Source organism: Eubalaena glacialis, chromosome 16 (assembly GCF_028564815.1).
Source record: "Eubalaena glacialis isolate mEubGla1 chromosome 16, mEubGla1.1.hap2.+ XY, whole genome shotgun sequence".
NCBI classification, from domain to species: domain Eukaryota; kingdom Metazoa; phylum Chordata; class Mammalia; order Artiodactyla; family Balaenidae; genus Eubalaena; species Eubalaena glacialis.
The window spans coordinates 72,284,591-72,303,852 of record NC_083731.1 but is presented as its reverse complement, the minus strand read 5'-3'; the positions used below and the strand labels follow the sequence as shown (position 1 = coordinate 72,303,852).

Genomic DNA, 19,262 nt, shown 5'->3' with positions numbered 1-19,262 from the left:
TCCAGACCCAACACCCAGGCGGCTTGGGGTCTGGAGGGGATCCTGGGAGAGCTGAGGCTCAGGCTGTGGAGTCCCAGGTGCTCCTGACCGTGGTCCGGGGGCCCCACTTGTGTGTTAGAAGCATGAAGGCCGAGGGCCTCTGGGACCACGGGGTCCTGAGTCAGGAGTCCAGAAACACGAGGGGCAACAGTTCTTTTTTGACAAGGTGCTATATATCTTTTTAAAATTAAGTTTTACTGTGAAAAATTTCAAACATTCACAAATATAGAGAGAATAGTATAATGAATAGGTTTGGCGTTTTCAAATTTTGCTGCACTTGCTTTTTCTCCCTCCCTCCCCCTTTTTCTTTTGTTATTGCTGAAGTACTTTAAAGGGAATCCAGACCTCCTATCATTTTGCTCCTACGTCCTGAGTAAGCCTATCTCGGAAAATTCACGTTGTGCTTCTTAGGGGACAGGTGTCTGCCTCTCAGACGATGGTAGGAATTACTACAATAATAGCACAGGAATTCTTGAAGACATCCTCATGCCCAGCCAGTCATTCAGGGAGTCTACCCTGGAGGTCGCCACGAGCTTGCTCTTCCCAGGGCCGATGAGCATTGGCAGGTGTAGGACGCACAGCCCGTTCCCACTGGAGAGGCTGGGGCTTAAACAGGCTCTGACCCCACAATCCTCCATGGGGCCCCTCCCTCCACACCTGACCCTCTACTGACAGGCAGTCCACACAGGCCACTGCTCATCGACCTCACCAGTGAGGTCAGTGGACCAGGTGCTGCACTCAGGGCTTCCAGTCAGTAAGAGACACTCTGAAAAGGTGAAGATGGAGATCTAGTCGAACTCTGCTCATGACTCTTTCACTCATACATCAAACATCTGTTGAGAGCTTTACTCTGTTCCTTTATGTTGATTAGGGAATTGAAGCTCAGCGAGGTCAAGGTAGCAGGGACTGTAAGAAATAAAATCTACTGTCCTTGTTTGTGCTCAAGCTCACCCAGCTCTCCGGTGTGCAGCACAGGGCTCTCACCCGTACACCGGTTCAAGCCCTACTTCCCAGTTACAGCAACACCCTACCGACGGCCTTTGCTGCTCACCAAGCTCCTTTCATCTGATCCTTAAAATCTCCAGGTAGTGGTTGAGCTCAAACATGAATTTTAGTTCCGGATGGCTAGTTCTTAACCATACACTATGATTAAAGACTTTTGGAGCTGATAACCTTCCAGGTTTATTCTGCAAGTTAATATAAACTTCGTGTTCCAGAGCCTAGAAATAATTTTAAGGGGGAAGAAAAAGTGCTTTATGGCTCATTTGATATAAAATGTGAATTCATGGGAGGAACTAAGTCTGTTTCCATTCTCTAGAATTCTACAGATAATTTTGGCCCTTAGCAAATAACAACTAATGTTTCCAGTGACTTCGATCTCAGGCCTGTTTGGTTAGAACAGATCTGGTTCAGAAGCCCCCAAAGAATCTTTAGGCTCCTAAGAGCTGGTCTCATTCTGAAGCTGCACCGCTGCCTTATGCCCCTGATTTGCTCAGTTTTGCATTGAGTCTACCTACTGGTGGAGATTCAGCAGCAGATAGTGGTGGGCCTGTGTTTGTCAATTTACGTTTCTCATGGTGAGTTCTTTACAGGACAAGATCGGACCAAGCCTGGAATCACAGAACCTTCCAGAGATGGAACATCAGTTCCCTGGAACCCTGATATTGACACCTTACCCCTTTTCACTTTGTTCTTTTCCTGGTTTTAAATTAAACGTCCTTCCTGTGGTGCGACATACCAGGACTTGATGGTGTAGGGAAGGGTTAGAAGCCCTTAGAGTTGTTTTGGGGGAAGAATCAAGTAGTTGCTAATGCATACGGTACATGGCCTATGTTATGAAGGAAAGCCAAGTGTGTGTGCATCTGTTCGGCGCCCTTTTTACATAAAGCACAAGGGCAGGGTTCCTGTGAAGAACGATCACACCATCCAGGTCTACATTGACCCACCGGACCTGCCCCAAGTCTGCGGCCATCCTATTTCTCCTTTCACACAAGAGCATTTTCTCCATATAGCGAATGTTTTACCCAAAGACCTTTGAAAACCATGTGTCTGGATCCATTTCGTCTCTGTTATAGCTAAGAAAAAACTGCAGACAGAGAAATTAGGAGACCCGGCCAATTCTACATGATTCAAGGATAGCTGTACAAAGTTGGCAGATGCAGCCTAGGATTGTCTGTTAAAGCTCACCATCCATGTATTCCAGGTAAATTGCATTAATCAACACCTGGTCCTGCAATTGAGCTTTGCTAGAAGGAGAAATGGACAGGAAAACAAACCATTATCGTGCAGTCTGGTAAGTGAGTGGTAGAATTGTGTCCAGGTCAAGAGGTAGCACAGTGGAGAGAAGTCACTGGGGTTTTAAAGACTGCAGAGGTGGGCTTCCCTGGTGGCACAGTGGTTAAGAATCTACCTGCCAATACAGGTGACACGGGTTCAAGCCCTGGTCTGGGAAGATTCTACATGCCACAGAGCAACTAAGCCCGTGCGCCACAACTACTGAGCCTGCGCTCTAGATCCCACGAGCCACAAGTGCTGAGCCCACGTGCCACAACTACTGAAGCCCAGGCGCCTAGAGCCCGTGCTCCGCAAGAAGAGAAGCCACCACAATGAGAAACCCATGCACCACAACAGAGTAGCCCCCGCTCGCCACAACTAGAGAAAAGCCCGCGCACAGCAACAAAGACCCAGTGCAGCCAAAAATAAATTAATAAATTAATAAATTAAAAATAAATAAAGACTGCAGAGGAGTTTATCAGGTGACAAAAGAGTAAAGGCGCTCAAGATTCGCTGCAGACCGCTTGCTCCCCATGATGGACTGGCAGATCTTGCCCTTTGATAGTGGCCCCTACTCTGCTCTGCCAAGTGCTTTGACTTCAGCAGAATAATTGGTTACTCATGCCCATGGGGCAGTCTAGCCCATCAAGTTCAAGTACCAAGTGGTGATCTCTCCACTGAAAAACATTTATATTCTTAACAACAAATAAACAGTTAAAAAGTGGGCAAAAGATTTGAACAGACATTTCTCCAAAGAAGATAATACAAATGGCCAATAAGCCATAAGATCAGTAGTCATTTGGGAAATGCAAGTCAAAACCACAATGAGATACCACTTTACACCCATTAGGATGTCTATTATAAAAAACAACAAGGGGCTTCCCTGGTGGCACAGTGGTTGAGAATCTGCCTACCAATGCAGGGGACACGGGTTCGAGCCCTGGTCTGGGAAGATCCCACATGCCGCAGAGCAGCTGGGCCCGTGAGCCACAATTACTGAGCCTGCACGTCTGGAGCCTGTGCTCCGCAACAAGAGAGGCCGCGATAGTGAGAGGCCCACACACCGCGATGAAGAGTGGCCGCGATGAAGAGTGGCCCCCGCTTGCCGCAACTAGAGAAAGCCCTCGCACAGAAACGAAGACCCAACACAGCCATAAATAAATAAACAAATAAATAAAAATTAAAAAAAAAAAAAACAACAGCAAAGGAAAATAACGAGTGTTGGCAAGGATGTGGAGAAATTTGGAACTCTAGTGTACTGCTGTTGGGAATGCAAAATGGTGCAGCCACTGTGGAAGATAGCATGAGGGTTCCTCAAAAAGTAAAACAGGAACTTCCCTGGCAGTCCAGTGGTTAAGACTCCACGCTTCCGATGCAGGGGGCATGGGTTCAATCCCTGGTCGGGGAACTAAGATCCCAAATGCCACGTGGCCAAAAAATAAATAAAATACATAAAAAATCAAAAAAATTTTTTAAAAAGGTCAAATAAAAAAAAAAAAGTAAAACATAGAATTACCGTATGATCCAGCAATTCCACTTCTACCTAAATACCCAAAGGAATTGAAACTAGGGACTCAAACAGATACTTGCACACCAGTATTCATAGCAGCTTATTCATGGTAGCCGAAAGGTAGAAACAACCTACCTAGATGTTCCTCAGCAGATGAATAGATAAACAAAGTGTGGTGTATACATACAATAGAATATTATTCAGTCTGAAAAAGACATGAAATTGTGACACATACTACAACATGGATGTACCTCGAGGATATTATCCTAAGTGAAATGTCAGACACAAAAGACAAATGAGGTACCTAAAGTAATCAGAGTCCTAGAGGCAGAGATAGAATGGTGGCCACCGGCGGCTGGGGGGGGGAGACGGAGTGGGAAGTTATTGTTTAATGGGGACAGAGTTTCAGTTTGGGAAGATGAAAAAGTTCTGGAGGTGGATGGTGGTGATGGCTGCACAACAGTGTGAATATACTTAATACCACTGAATTGAATACTTAAAATGGGTAAAATGGTAAATTTTATGTTATGTATATTTTACCATGATTTTAAAAATCCATAATATTTACATATTTTTTTGGGGGGGGGGGGAAGCCAGGCACGTGTACTCTAGGTGGAAGAGCAGTTTGTACACAGGCCTAGAGGCCCGCTTCCTCCTGGAAGTCTTCCCTTACTGTCCCAGCCACTGCTCCCTCATCTTCCTCCAATCGTTATCGAGCAGAATGTCAGTGTAACACAACTAGATAACAAGCTCTCTGAGACCAGGGCCCAGCTTACTCTAAAGAAAAAAGTCCTGACGATTTTGTTTAATGTTATTAATTAGTAATGTTACTCATTCTTCCATATCTCTCTTTCTACCTGTCTGGTTTTTTTAAATAAATTTTTCTAGAAATAATTGACTTTATGGTCAATTTAGAGATTGACATACAGTTGTTAAAAAATAACAGAGATCCCTTGTGCACTTTGTCCAGTTTCCTCCAATGGGAATGTTTTTCAAAACTATAGTATAATATCACAACCAGGACACTGACATTGACAATCCACTGACCTTAATCAGATTTCCTTAGTTTTGCTTGCACTTGTGTGTGTGTGTGTGCATGTGTGTTAAGTTCTACACCATTGTACTGACCAGGTAGGCTCGTGTATTCAACCACAACAGTCAGATACCGAACAGTTCCAACACCATGAAGATCCCTAGTGTTTTTCTTTTGTAACTACCTGCACTTCCCCTCCCTCCACCCCTTAACCCTGGAAACCACTAATATGTCCTCCGTTTCTAAAATTTATCATTTCAAAAAGTGTTATATAAATGGAATTATAGAGTATGTAACCTTTTGGAGTTGACTTTTTCACTCAGCATGACTCCCTGGAGATCCATCCAAGGTACTGAGTGTGTCAGTAGCTGGTTCTTTCCTATTGCTGGGGAGTAGTCCAAGGTATAAATGTACCATGGTCTATTTAACCATATACCTTTTGAAGTACATTTGGTTTTTAGCTATTACCAAAAAAGCTGCTATCAGCATTTGTGTACATGCTTTTGTGTGAACGTAAGTTTTTATTTTTCTGGGATAAATGCCCGAGTGCAATTGCTAGATCATATGGTAATTGCATGTTAGTTTTAAGAACCTGCCAAACTCAGGTTTTCCGGGAGGCTGTTCCATTTTCATCCCACCAGAAATGTATGAGTGATCCATTTTCTCCACATCCTCATCAGCATTTGGTACTGCCACTATTTTTTATTTTAGACATTCTGACAGATAGTAATATCTCATTGTGGTTTGTTTATTTATTTATTTATTTATTTATTTATTTTTGGGTGTTTTGGGTCTTTGTTGCTGCGCGCGGGCTTTCTCTAGTTGCGGCGAGCGGGGGCTACTCTTCGTTGTGGTTGCTTCTCTTGTCGCGGAGCACGGGCTCTAGGCGTGTGGGCTTCAGTAGTTGTGGCATGCGGGCTCTGTAGATGTGGCTCGCGGGCTCTAGAGCACAGGCTCAGTACTTGTGACGCACAGGCTTAGTTGCTCCGTGGCATGTGGGATCTTCCCGGACCAGGGCTCGAACCCGTGTCCCCTGCATTGGCAGGCGGATTCTTAAGCACTGCGTCACCAGGGAAGTCCTCTCGTTGTGGTTTTAATTGGCATTTCCCTGATGGCTAACAATGTTGAACATCTTTTCATATGTTTATTTGCTACCTGTATATTCTCTTTGGTGAAATGTCTCTTCATTTCTTTTGCCCATTTTCTAATTAAATTGGGTTTATGTTTTGTTTTTTCTTTTAACTCATTCCCTCCACCCTTCCTTTTATTTCTTATTCTTTTAGTAAGCATTTATTAGCATGTCCCGTCTATCAGGCATCTGGAATACAGAGACAAAGGCAAAGACTTACCCTAAAGAACTGATGGTTTTGAGGAGGAGATAAATAAGCAGGATTCTGTTCAGGAAAGACATCTACCTCCTATCAAGAAAGTTAGTGAAGGCTTGTTTCCTGGAAGAGGTAACATCTGATCAGCATTTGGAGGGTGGATATGTTCATTATACTTTATGTGCTATACTGCCTTTACACTTAGAGTAGTAGTGTAGTAAGAAATATATAGTGCCTTCTAAAAGCCCCACAGGGCACCTTTCTTTCTAAGTAATTCATTACGTGGACTTGTCATTAAATCAAAGTTAGCAGACACTGAACACAAAATATCACCCTGGGTTCTTGAGGATTCTAAGACAGAGAAGACAACATCCCAGGCCCCCAAGATGTATGACCTAATGGGGACTGGAGATCCACCACCAGCAGACAGTTGATTACAGAAACACAAATTTAGTAACAAGGGAGAGTGAGAAATTAATTTTTACCAGGAAGTTTGGGAAGGTTTCTTGGTAAAAGGAGGGTTTGAGCTGGGATTTGAAAAAGGAATAGAACTCCAACAGGTAGATGTAAAAGGGAACAAATTTGATATACAATCCTGGGTCCTGCATGTTATAGATTCCAGGTTTCCATCTTGCTCTTACCCAGGGGATTGCTTCTGAGGAAAGATTCTAGACTGGATGTCTGTGTCCATGTTTGCTGATGGCTGCAGTTGAAGAGGTTGCTAGTGGAAGTCACATCTAGTTTTAGGATGAGATCAACAGTCTAATTTTGGGAAATCCTTCATCTCACAGATAGATGTACTGAGGCCTAGAGAGGATCAAATTCAGCTCAGTCTTGTGGCCCCTACTGGCCAATCAGTGGATGTGTTTTGTCTAGAAAGTTCCCAGGTCATGCCAGGGAAGTGGTGTGGATTTCCTATGGCTCTGCTAAAAATAAAAAGATCAATTGGTGAAAATAAGGAGTTGCAGAGTGGATGGGGAGTACTTCTCATTTAAAAACATTGTTTATCTCACATGTAATTTTTAAAAATCTCCTTTAAGGAATATAATTTTTACATATGCTCTGAAATAAACCACACTTACCAATTAAGTAACTTACAGAATGTCAAGAAAAGAGAAAATAAACCAGCTTCAAAGCCTCTGTTCAGCAAAGGTTGGAATGGATAAGAAGCTGGAAGATGTATTAATGAGATGGGGAGAAAGTCAGGTTTCTTCTCTCAATTAGAGAAAAAGAAAGGCAATTACAAACTGTAGCATAAACAAAAATATCTTATAACAAAGTCATGGCCCAAATATGAAGCAAACTAAAATGTAGCATGAAAAAAATAAAACAAATTGTAGCCTGATTTTGAGAAATGTATGAGTGTAAGAAAAAATATTCCATTTGCCACATTCTTCTTAAGTGACAAAAATACTGGATTTGTAGAGGAAGAAGTTGTGGCCCATTGCAGTGAACACTATTTACATAATCACCATATTGTAAATGCTGTTGATTGAATGGAAATGCAGTCAATTTCAACAACATACAAGCAAAGTGGACAGAGGTTGAGAGTTGGAAGTGGGGAGGAGAGGGAGAGAGGATGGTGGGTGTTCTCATGCTTGTCTGATATCGTAAGAAGTCCAGATACTGCACAACATTGATGAATGGGTAAGCTGAGGCTTTAAGTTTTACTTTTTTTTTTTTTTTTGGCTGCACCAAGCACCTTGCAGGATCTTAGTTCCCTGACCAGGGACTGAACCCACATCCTCGGCAGTGAAAGCGAGAAGTCCTAACCACTGGACCGCCAGGGAATTCCCCAAAGTTTACTACGTAAGTTACACATTTGGATAACTAATAGAAGAATTAAAGAGAATTCATATAGGGACTTCCCTGGTGGTCCAGTGGGTAAGACTCCAAGCTCCCAATGCAGGGGGCCCGGGTTCAGTCCCTGGTCAGGGAACTAGATCCCTCATGCCACAACTAAAGATCCTGCATGCCACAACTAAGACCCGGCACAGCCAAAATAAATAAATGAATAAATATTTTTTTTAAAAAAAAAAGAGAATTCATATAGCTATTAAAGGGATTCAGAACATGCTACTCCAAAATATACCACTTTGGCATATTGATTATTTTGAACTGAAGGCAATTGAGAAACTGTAGATGCAGGAAGGGCTCTCTGACCTCCCTCTTTCTACCTAAAATCAGGTCTTTGAACTTCCCATGAGAAACGTGCCCTCCCTTTACCAGGAAGAAAAGAACATTCTTATCACTGGGGATTGGGCGTCAATGCTGAAGTGGTCCTGTACAAATAAACCTACTAAAATAACCCTTGTCTTCCATTACTTTCTTCCCACGTATCTCCTAGTCACTTTCACACAATTTACTGTCCTCAGCTCAAGCCCCTTGGTCTTGTCACATCCCTGCAGTTTATTGTTCTTTGTGTAAAAAGGCATATAAGTTTTGGGGCCTAACAGCTTATTCAGGTCTTCATTTTCCCTTCAAAGACTCCCATGTACATGTAAAAATATTAAATAAGATATGTATGCTTTTCTTTTTAATCTGTTTATGTCAGTTAATTCTTAGGCCAGCTACAGAACCTAAGAGGGTAGAAGGAAGTTTGTCCTCCCCTACTATCAAAAATTGGAAGAAGGGAAGGGGAGGGGAAACAGTATAAATTATACTGTAATTTTTCAGGATGGGCTGTCAGTTGATAATGTCTAAAGAAATAGTAATATAAGTATATTACGTGTTACGAAAATAGTTGCCAGAACTACAGACAGAAGTGGTTAAATGTGGTTGCCTCTGGGAAGTTGTACTAGAAGTGACCTTAGGGATTAGGCAGAGACACAATTTTGATGTCACATAAGTGATTGTTTTGGTAAAAAGAAATGAGAAGGTTTGTATTGACCAGGAACAAAATTTGTTCAAAGTATAATTGCAGCTATTTCATTACCTTAAATTTTAAATATAGCCTATAAGCATTTCTAATTTTCCTAAATTTGCCCTTGTGCAGGAAAAAGAACTAGTTCAGCTCTGATATAGATATTTGAATGCCACTTCTGTTAAGAGAGATCTTGGATTTTTTTGAGGTGAGACAAAATGAAGTACTGTGAGGTACTTCTCAACGGTGTAAAATCCCTGGATTAATCCAGAGTTTAGCTTATTTAATATACCATTTAAGCTCTTTTCTTGTGCAAAATCTTCAACTTATTTTTTCCCCATCCGAGCATACCTCTGATTTTATAATGCCAATCATTGAAAACTGACATTTATTATATAAACATTCCCTTTGGACATATCCATTTCCAAGGTCAGGGAGCCAGGCTCCAGGAACCCACGCACGCACACCGGGACTGTGTGGTGTGGGGCAGGGCAGGGGACGCTGGCCACACTGTGGCGCCATCCTGTGGTTGTGATGCTAAATTAGAGTGTGTTTTCGTTTTCTTCTCTCTAGGAAGGCCCTTTTGTCTACTTGTCTTTGGTAGGAAACATCACAGATTCTGATGCCTTGATCGCTTCGTTGTGTAAGTAATTTAAAACGTTTGCATTTGCCATGTTTGAGGGATTAATTGCAAGTGTGGCTGTCAATTAAATGAGTACCTGTACCCCATGCTGTATGATTCTATTTACATGAAATGTCCAGAATAGGCAAATCTATAGAGATAAATTATAGATTAGTGGTTGCCTGGGTGTGTGGGGAGGGGGCAGGATCATAGGCCAGAAATGGGGAGTGACTGATAATGGGTACAAGTTTCTTTTTTGGGGTAGAAACATTATAAAATTACATGATTTGTGGTGATTCAAATCTGAGAATATACTAAAACTTGTTGAATTATACACTTTAAACAGATTTAAAAAAACAGGTCTGGCACGTGAATTATATCTCAATAAAGCTATGATTTCAAATTTTTGTTTGTTTTTATTTATTTAATTTATTTATTTTTGGCTGCACTGGGTCTTCGTTGCTGTGCGTGGGCTTCCTCTAGTTGTGGCAAGCAGGTGCCACTCTTCATTGCGGTGCGCCGGCTTCTAATGGCAGTGGCTTCTCTTGTCGTGGAGCACGGGCTCTAGGTGTGTGGGCTTCAGTAGTTGTGGCTCGTGGGCTCAGTAGTTGTGGCTCGCGGGCTCAGTAGTTGTGGCTCGCGGGCTCTAAAGGACAGGCTCAGTAGTTGTGGTGCACAGGCTTAGTCGCTCCACGGCATGTGGGATCTTCCCCGACCAGGGCTCGAACCCGTGTCCCCCCTGCATTGGCAGGCGGATTCTTAACCACCGCGTCACCAGGGAAGCCCTATAATTTCAAATGTTTATAGTGAGTGCAGATTGAGGAGTTTGCAGTATTTAAACTGGGTGTTTTCCATATTTTTATTATTAACTTTCATATATATATACATATATACATATATATGTGTATATATATATATATATATATATATATATATATATATATATATATATATATGGTCTTGTAGATAATTTCCAGAAATCTTCCTGCTCTGCAGAGATATTAACTAGTTTTCCCTATCTTCGTCATGTTGCTGTAAATCAGTCAACATTCAGTCAATCAGTATCGACTACCTCCGATGTGCTGTGTCAGTACTGACAAATAAATGAGCTGTGCAGCAACTGGGTTCTTTGCCACTATTATAGAGCTGCCTTGTGCAGGATGACTTCTTTCAGATTTTGCATCTGAAAATCTGCATTGTTTATCTCATTTCTTCCACAATTCTGAAATCGTGTCCTCCAGCCAGGATCTGGACTCCTGTTCACCACTAGTGTTGTAAAACTCTTCTAGAGAACTGAGTCAGCCACAATTAGTGCTTCCCAAAGCAAAACACATGTTATCTTTGATGTCCGTCAGGTCCTAGCCATGGTAGCTCAGGGCGCCTGAGTCCCATATCTTGAGGCCACCTGCTCAGTTCCACGGGCTAAGGGAAATGCAGCTGTGCACCTTTTTGGTGAGTCTGCCGGATTAAACTGTGCTTGAGAATTGCTAGGGAAGTCTGGGGTTAAGGATTCCAGCTCAAGTCAGTGTCCTCCTACGCCGGCTGCCCTGCTCAGCCTCAGAGAAAGCAAACAGCCCAGATTTGGCTCAGTCCCATGAAATGCAAATATCTAATTCGATCTTTATCAGTCATCTTCAGCCTACATTTTCACCTTTAAAAAAGTGAAAACTCGGGCTTCCCTGGTGGCGCAGTGGTTAAGAATCCTCCTGCCAATGCAGGGGACGCGGGTTCGAGCCCTGGTCCGGGAGGATCCTGTGGGGAAGAAACATCAAGGCTGTGGGACTCTTGATAGACTGACTCAACAGGATCCTTGCTGAAGGCAGGCCAGGGTATTAAGATATAGAGGGTGGGAGATGAGGAATTTGATCATATATCAAGATTATCTACACTCCCATGTTCATAGCAGCAGTATCTACAATAGCCAAGACATGGAAACAACCTAAGTGTCCATTGACAGATGAGTGGATAAATAAGTTGTGGTGTATATATACAATGGAATATTATTCAGCCATAAAAAGAAGGAAATCCTGCCATTTGTGACAACATGGATGTTGCAGACATTATGCTAAGTGAAATAAGCTAGACAGAAAAAAACAAACACTGTGATATCTCACTTATATGTGGAATCTAAAAAACAAACAAACAACCCAAGCTCATAGAAAAAGAGATCAGATTTGTGGTTACCAGAGGCGAGGACTGTGGAGTGGGGGAATTGGATGAAGATGTTCAAAAGGTACAAACTTCTGGACTTCCCTGGTGGCACAGTGGTTAAGAATCCGCCTGCCAGTGCAGGGGACACAGGTTCGAGCCCTGGTCCGGGAAGATCCCACATGCTGCGGAGCAGCTAAGCCCACGAGCCACAGCTACTGAAGCCCGCATGCCTAGAGCCTGTGCTCCGCAACAAGAGAAGCCACCGCAACGAGAAGCCCGCGCACCGCAACAGAGAGTAGCCCCCGCTCACCGCAACTAGAGAAAGCCCATGCACAGCAACAAAGACCCAACGCAGCCAAAAATAAATAAAAAAATAAATAAATTTATTTTAAAAAAGTACAAACTTCTAGTTCTATGATAAATAAGTACTAGGGATGTAATTAATGTACGACATAATTAACACTACTGTATGGCATATTTGAAAGTTGTTAAGAGAATAAATCCTAAGAGTTCTCACCACAAGGAAAAAAACATTTTTTCTTTTTTTTTGTATCTATATGACATGATGGATGTCATTAAACTTACTGTGGTAATCATTTCACAATATATGTAAGTCAATTCATTATGCTATATACCTTAAACTTACACAGTGCTGTATGTCAGTAATATCTCAATGAAACTGGGGGTTGGGGGGAGTGATGAGATACCAAGAGTGAAGGATTTTCACTAAACTTACGCAGCAGGATTCTTGCTGAAACTGGACTAAGTAGGCCAAGCACAGAGCCCAAGGTCGAGACCTTTTGGAGAAGAGGGCTTGGAGGAGGCTGCCCTGAGTTTGGTCAAGATGAGTTGTGCCCCTAATCTCCGCTCTGTGGCAAAGGGCACAGCCGTGGCTTGGCTACTGGAAACCTCCAGCCCTTCGTGTGCATCTTTCCCTCTAAACCTCTGCCTGAGCCTGGCAGTCAGTCACAGAATAAAGGATGAGGATCACATCATTAGGTTTATTAATGCTCTGTTTGCCCTTTTGCTGTTGTAGGTGTTTAACCTGCAAAGAGTTGGTCAAGGTTAAGCAGTAGGTGAGGAGATGCCAGAGGCTTGATACACTGGGGCCAGCAGATAGCAGGACCTGCTTCCAGCGTCTGTCCCCACCCCCCCTCCCGCCCCTTTCACTTACACACACGCTGTCTCCTTCAGCTTTGCTAACTACCTGCAGTTTCAGACACACCGAGTGCTCTCAGCCCCAGGCCTTTGCTCAAGCTCCTCCCCGAGATACCCTCTCCCTCCCCCAGTTCAAGCCTCGCCTCTTGTGATGTAAGCCCTGAGATTTCTTTTCTTTTCGTGCAAATATGCTTTATTTCTGTAATTTAGAAGAGACCTTTTGATTTAGGGAATGGGAGCTGTGTTTCAGTTCATACATATCGTCACACACTTCCCCAAGGGGGGGCAATTGACAGGCCACATGGGGGTCCACACGGGGGTCCTGTTATATGACACCCTCATCCAACTGGCCCTTGAGACTGGACCAGGTACCCTTCAGGACAGAAATGAACGATGGGCTGGCCACTGATCTTGCCTGGTGGTCATCCTCACCTTCATCCCAATCCAAAGCCTTGATTTCTGAGACTGTGGAAGGTACGGGACTAGGAGAAAGGCCTGAGATTAAGATCCAAGATTACGTGTGCCTTGACGTCGGGTAAAATCCAGAGGGCCTCAGATGTCGTAAGAGCCAGGCCCCTCTGCACCCTGCTTCCTCACATGAGGTCCCTCGACAAGCAGCCCTCCTGGTCTCTGGGACCAGCACGGTGCCTGCATGCCCCTGAGGAGCCGCCTTCAGTTCCCTGCCAGCCCTCAGAATTACTCGAACAATCCTATCACATCCTGCCGCGGGGACCAGGGGTCACCCACCCTGGTGCTACTGCAGAGCCCACCTCCCACAGTCCCTCCTCGTTCACTCCGGTTCCTAGGGCAGCCCCACGCGGCACAGTGTGCTTCTCCCCGGGCCTGCGAGTGTTCTGTGACCAAGGAACGGCCATCAACCTCGTCTGCCCAGTGTCGCCTGTTGTGTGTTGAGCCACCGCATAAGCCTAGGGCGGGAATCCTTCCCTCACGTGCAGGGTGAAGAGGAAGCGATCAGGACACCTCACCTCCTAGCTTGTGCAGTGCCTTTTCTCCATGTCCCTATTCTCTGTCCCCGTCACTTATTGCATGGTTTGAGCTCGCTACAGTATGAACCACCAGCAGCCGACTTTGTGTCCTGGTCACTGCTGCATTCTTGAGACCTAGCATAGAGGCGTCTATACGCTACAAAAAAATTGTTGAATTAAAGAATGAATGAAGGGGACTTCCCTGGCAGTCCAGTGGTTAAGACCCTGTACTTCTAATGCAGGGGGCATGGGTTCGATCCCTGGTCGGGGAAACTAAGATCTCACATGCCACGCGGCCAAAAAATAAATAAATCAATCAAAAATTTTTTTAAAAAAGAATGAATGAACGGGGTTATTTTTGTGAATGTCTAAACACCCACTAATCTCTTAGCTCCTAAAGCACTGACCTTCTACTTGTGATATTTTCTTAGATTTTGGCTGCACTAGATAGTATATTTCACCTATTGTATCTATGTTTAAATTTAGAGGGAAAACTTTTACTTTTACTATGATGTTGTTTTCCAGTTAGGTCATGGCAGGCAGTCGGCTAAGAACAGGCTGGACGGCTCTGCCTGGTCTGCCAGTTGCGTCTGGCCTTTCACAGAATCTCCGCTCGCTCCGCGTCTGTCTGTGTGTTATCTCATTAAATAGCTAATCCTGTTTACTGGCCTGTCCTTTCTCTGGGGACAGCCTTTCATGGGAACCCTTTGTCCCTGGCCCCGGAGGGATCTAACTCTAACCATTAAGAGACTATTGCTTACTGTATTTGATTTTCTTAAGCAATAGTCTCTTAATGGTTAGAGTTAGATCCCTCCGGGGCCAGGGACAAAGGTATGCTAACACATATATATGGAATCTAAGGGAAAAAAAAAAGGCCATGAAGAACCTAGTGGCAAGACGGGAATAAAGACACAGACCTACTAGAGAATGGACTTGAGGATATGGGGAGGGGGAGGGGTGAGATGTGACAGGGTGAGAGAATGGCATAGACATATATACACTACCAAATGTAAAATAGATAGCTGGTGGGAAGCGGCTGCATGGCATGGGGGGATCAGCTCGGTGCTTTGTGGCCACCTAGAGGGGTGGGATGGGGGGGTGGGAGGGAGGAGATATGGGAACGTATGTATATGTATGACTGATTCACTTTGTTATAGGGCAGAAGCTAACACACCATTGTGAAGCAATTATACTTCAATAAAGATGTTTAAAAAAAAAAAAAAAGAGACTATTGCTTTGTGCTGCTCAGACCAATCAGATCACGCAGCTAATTTTTGACCATTCATACCTTTTCTAAGTAATGTGAGAACAGTAGTTAAAGGGAGAGAAGAGGTAGGGACTTCGGGGTTTTTTTCCTCTGGTTATTTGAGATCTTAGGACCAGCACGTATTACTTTGTTAAAGTAAAAAGGAAAGAGAGACAGAGAGAGAAATAGAGGGGGGGAGGTGGGGAGGAAGGAAAGAGAGAGAAAGAAAGAAGGAAGGAAAGAAGAGAGAAGGAGGGAGGGAGGGAGGGGAATATGACTTCGCCTAGTGCATGGCCCTTGGTCCTTCACTAAAAAGACTGTCTGACCTCATGGTGCCTCCTAGAAGTAACCATCCTGATAACGGGGCCTGGAAAGATTTCTTAGGGCACACCTGCTCCCTGGTCAGCACAATTTCGTGGTAGCTGTGTTAGTGAATTCAGTCCCTGTAGCAGACCGAAATGCCCCTTTGTCCATTTAAGATTCATTCTGTAGTCCAGGCTGTGTTATTCCCCTCCCCTCCCTGCTGCCTCCTCAGCGCTCAGTTCCTCTTCAATCACTAATAAACATGTGTTTTTTTAATAAACATTTCCTTAATAATAATTTTCCCACATCTAACTAATACAGACTTTATGTTGAAATTTTGAAGTAAGGAGTTATAATGCATTTACCAAGATAACTATTAAAGATTATCTTTGCAAAGTCTGACTGTGTCAAACTGATGTAGAATTCTGCTGCTTATGATGAAAAGGGAGAGGGTGAAGAGGGCACACGTGTGAAAGCACTTTGGAAAATGCAAATCATTTTACAAATATAACATGATATTGTTATTATTACTTGTGTCCGGTGGCAAATGCATTTTCGTCATAGGGCCTCTCTTGCCTTCCACTAAGGCATTATGAAGACTATAGAGAGAGTGGCAGTTACTCTTTTATCTCCTCCTAACGGGAAAAAAAAAGGTCATTTCCTCTAACTGTCATAAAAATGATTGCCAGATGAGTAACAAAATGTATTTTGTTTTCAGGGAAAGAATATGGCAAAGCTGACGCAAGATGGCTTTATTTGGATCCAACCATTGTGTCTTTGGAAATTCTGACTGTCGTTCTGGGTGGGTTTCTGGCATTGGTTCTCATTTATGCCATCGTCAAAGAGAAACATTATCGGTAAGTGCTCTTCTCCTGTCCTACGGAAAAGAGGAGGAACATTAGCTGTCCCAACGCCAGCGTGACATTTGGAGGGGATAATGACCAGAGTTCTTTGTTAGACAAAAAGTAGACTAGAAACAAAAATTGTTTGATATTAGTTAAGGATCATGGTGCCACCAGGATAATTTCAGACCATTCAAAATAAAAAATATGAGAAATATGATTGTATTGGCAACCTAGATGCTGTATAGACAAGCACGGTGGTGACAGCATTGGATGATTTGCCACCAGTATTTTGGAGAATCAAAAGGTAATATTTGCATCCTTTCCCTCCAACTCATTCTAGAAAACTCCCATTCCGCTTGACACAAAGAAAAACCTCTTATGTAATTCTGAGGTAGACATGCAAGATAAATAAGAAATCTTTCCAGAAGCAGGCTGTGGAGGGTATGAGGAAAGCAAAAGAGTGAGGAGACAAAGGAGAAAGATGGCAGATTAACCATCCATCAATCAGACCCTGAAACTTTGAACTCCGCTTCCTCCCTCCCTTTCCTTCCTCTCCATCTTAGGGACAGAGTGACCTGGGACAAACAGATTGCTATCCTGGGGATGATTCCCTAAAACAATGTCAAGTAGGCACAACGGCATTCCATTTTCCACCATCTTGTATCAAAGAAGAAGTCTATGTAAAGCTTCATCAAAAAATTTCAGATTTGAAAGAGACCTCAAAGGTCATTTAATCCGCTTTCCCCCACCCAGTTTTACATAGAGAGTTGGCAGGAAGAATTAAATTTCTCCTGGGTGCCTTACATGTCTTTGACTCCATGATCGTGGTTGTAGATTTACTACATGCACCCATTTGTTTATTATTTCAAATATTTAACACATATGCATTGTTGAATATGTGCCGGGCACAGTGCTTTATCTACATATCTCCACAATATTATTAATTATTAATTAATTAATTAATTATTAATATTATTAATCTCCACAATATTATTCGAGGAAGGGACTATTATTATCCCTTTTACAGCAGGTGAAATTGCGGCTCATAGAGAGATTCACATCCAGGTCTCTCTTTACTGGGTCAGGTGTGACCTCACTAAATCTTCCGAAGAATAGGACAGGATACCCAAGAGACCTTCTTTAACTCTGAGGATAACCTTCTAGGAAAGGCACTATTGCTTCTCCAAGGAAAGCATGGGTCTTCATTAATTATCAATTTGCCCCATCAAAGGAGCTCTACGCAAAACCTGAGGTCCAACTTCAGGGAGGTTTTCTGCCATGGAAGACCGTTGATGCTGCTGGCAGTTTCATCCCTTGTCTCTTTCTCTCTAACAGGCATTTCATACAGATCGCCCTGTGCGTGTGTGAATTGTATGGCGGGTGGATGACCTTCTGCCCAGACTGGCTTATGGGAAGCCCCAACCTCAACACCAACAATTGGCTCTACTTTTGGGTCTATCTGGTATTTTTCAATGGTGTTTGGGTTCTGATCCCAGGACTGTTACTGTGGCAGTCATGGGCAGAACTCAAGAAAATGCATCACAAAGGATTCAATTCAGGCAAAAAGTTTCACTGAATTTTCAAAATCATGAACACCATCAGCGTGCTTTATGAGCCAGAATGAATCAAACCTCTTTGTTGGGCCAAAATGTAATACATTCCAGTCTATACTTTTCTTTTATATTGTCATTCTTGAACAACCTAATTGCTTTCGATTGAATCAATTTCAAATGGACTGTAAGGTTGACAAGTTTTGGCTGTTGTTTTTTCCAATTAAACGGCAATACAGGGAACAGAATAAATTTTAACTTGTAATAATAACACATTTAATTATATACTTTTATGGCTAGCATTAATTGTTCTACATTAATAAAGCCAATTATCATGAAATGCTGTAGAGCATGTTATATTAATTTTTTATTTCGAAGAACATGTTGTTGCTTCAACCTTTGATCTTCCCTCCAGTCTTTTGGTTACCAAAGTGAAACCAGAAATGAAATGAGTGCTTCTGTTTTGCATTTGTACTTTATCAAATTTGTGAAGCCAACAAAAAATGATAGTGGAAGGAATTTGTGAGTGGGGTAACTCCTCATGGGTGAACATTGGGGTTTCACACAGATGATTGATTTATATCTGTCCTTTTTTAAGAAGGAAGATTTAAGATACCTTACAAAAATACGATAAAAAGTAAATCAGGAAATAGGAACATAGGGAAAATGAGTGAGAAACAATAAGATGAAGGTAAAATTAATATGCAAAATGCATGCCGTGACGTCATATATAACTGATAGAAGTGAAGCATAAATTTAACGCTTACCTTCAGTACCAAGAGGAAGACATGATCACACTATGTTTCAGAAAACACTCGTTATGGCAGATGGCTGTAGCACTTCCGTCAGAGGTGAGGAGCGGGTACTCACATTAACTTGTTCAACACCTGACTTTCCTACTAGCCTGTTAGCTCACAGATGTATTCTCTGCCTAGAAGGGTGCCCGGCATATACACCAGGCACTTGGTTGGTTGTGGTGGATGCTGTCACTTAGCTCGGTCTGCATTCCCCCTCCTTCTAGGTGTCCTCTTATCCTGCAGAGAGCTGCAGTTTGTGGTCCTGGATGCAAAATTTGCTGTCACCTTTCAGAGGTACTTGTGAGTGATTTGGAGGGTGAAAGCATGGAGACCGTCTTCAGCTGTTCCTTGTTTACTTTTGCTCTTTTGTGGCGACAGGTAGTGTCTATGACTATGGAAATGTGAGGGTTTGGAGTGTTAGCACATCGAGCGTTCAACTTCGTGGGTACTGAGAGGCGGTTCTGGTTGGGGCAGTGGGAGTAAAGGGTTTGCGGGCTGAGGAGCTCCAGTGGTGGCCTCACTGGCAGTGCCTGCCTTGGGAGGGTCCGTCTTGTGGTCAT

At 43.1% G+C, this 19,262-nt stretch overlaps 1 protein-coding gene across 1 annotated transcript in view; it reads left to right on the top strand.

Moving 5' to 3' along the window:
• The window catches only part of EBPL (EBP like), a 41,182-nt gene extending 23,010 nt beyond the window's left edge, over positions 1–18,172 (top strand). The window contains exons 2-4 of the mRNA XM_061170995.1: positions 9,618–9,687; positions 16,229–16,367; positions 17,691–18,172. Of these exons, the coding sequence (XP_061026978.1) occupies positions 9,618–9,687; positions 16,229–16,367; positions 17,691–17,931 (450 nt within the window). The 3' untranslated portion in view covers positions 17,932–18,172. The remainder of the gene's footprint in view (positions 1–9,617; positions 9,688–16,228; positions 16,368–17,690) is intronic.
• The last annotated feature ends 1,090 nt before the right edge of the window (positions 18,173–19,262 follow it).